Genomic DNA, 1,455 nt, shown 5'->3' with positions numbered 1-1,455 from the left:
GGCAACACGCCTTTGGTCTTCTTCAACAGCAGCACGTGAATTGCCACCACAAAATCCACACACAAAATGCATATCACAATATTCCACGTGTGAAAACACAAGAGGCATTTCAGCAACTCATCACACAACTAATCATGACCCCACCACAACGTACTCTGTAGGTAGCGCATGAGCTTACTGCTAGTGTGAATCACGACACTCAAGGAGAAACAGATAAGACATGCCAGCTGACAGGTATAGTGCGTGGACCCGCCAGAAGACCACACTTTTTTCGGGCCATTATCTCCGTAACCGTTCAACTTTGGACACAGCTGTTTTGGGTTATATCGGCATACTTTAACATAAGGAACACCCTCCCGAAGTTTGGTCCATTCCTCCTAGGACATCCTGTATATAAAATAATGGATGGGCGGACATGCACTGGCGCACACACACACACACACCATGTTTACTTGGTTGGGTCGGTTGGTTGTTTCTTGGTTTTACTGCACACCACTCAAGAACATGTGCCTTTTCCTCCATGTTCCTTCAACACACTTGGAGACATAACACTGACCAAACAGTAAGCACATTACCTTACCAGCAGTCTCACAGAAAGGATCACTCAGGTCAAAACTTATGGCAGGCTTGGGCACCATTTTGCTGATATCTTGGCTCCAATGTGATGGAACTGAGCCTCGTAACTGAACGAAGGAACTGAAGCGTCCAGAAGAGAGGGATGACACACATGAATCATGAACCATCTGCTCTGTTTCCACTTCATTGGCTACATCACCCTGCAATAGTGCAATTCACTTTAATGTTCCATTTTTTAGTAACCACCCAGTCTTCAGTACTGAGCTACACAGTAATATTTTACAAACAATGCCACAGAACAAGTTTAACTATTTTTAAAGTGATATAATTCAAGAAAAGGAATGGCTCATCAATTTGGACCAAAGACTGAGGAAGTAACAAGAAACAGAGAAAAGTACAGTTGATCAAAGATTTCAGGTTCCAAAATGCCACTGTCATTATTTGTAACATACATACCCACAAGCATGCATGCAAATACACATACACAAAGTCAACAAGCTTGAGAGTCTCTGACAGTTTAAAAAAACACAAAAATTTAATTAAATTATTTAACCCTTTCACGCGGTGATTTAAATTCCGCGGCCGTCTCTCCGGCGGTAATATATTCAGCCGTCCATTTAAGTTTTGCTCAAAAATGATTTATTCATCATTGTTCTTAAATTATATGAGATAGGAACATGAAACTTTCACTAAAATGATCTTAAAAGGTGGTTTTATAACCTTACCTTATAATATGAGCGCCCTGTATCTCGGCAATGGAAGCAGGTTGTTTAGTATTTGAGCAGTGAATGGTACGCCTTGAAGGATGAAACTTTCACTAAAATGATCTTAAAAGATGGTTTTTATAACCTTACCTTATAATATGAGCGCCCGGTATCT

General features: G+C 40.8%; 1 protein-coding gene across 5 annotated transcripts in view; it reads right to left on the bottom strand.

The window, feature by feature from the left end:
• LOC111872532 (polyphosphoinositide phosphatase) overlaps positions 1-1,455 on the bottom strand; it is a 45,331-nt gene that overhangs the window by 18,279 nt on the left and 25,597 nt on the right. For all 5 annotated transcript variants that reach the window (XM_023866542.2, XM_023866543.2, XM_023866545.2 and 2 more), the window contains one exon: positions 581-776. In XM_023866542.2, the coding sequence (XP_023722310.1) occupies positions 581-776 (196 nt within the window). The remainder of the gene's footprint in view (positions 1-580; positions 777-1,455) is intronic.

The sequence above is a fragment of the Cryptotermes secundus genome, unplaced genomic scaffold (genome assembly GCF_002891405.2).
Source record: "Cryptotermes secundus unplaced genomic scaffold, Csec_1.0 scaffold537, whole genome shotgun sequence".
NCBI classification, from domain to species: domain Eukaryota; kingdom Metazoa; phylum Arthropoda; class Insecta; order Blattodea; family Kalotermitidae; genus Cryptotermes; species Cryptotermes secundus.
The sequence above is the reverse complement of the archived record's forward strand: the minus strand, read 5'-3'. Positions and strand labels throughout refer to the sequence as shown.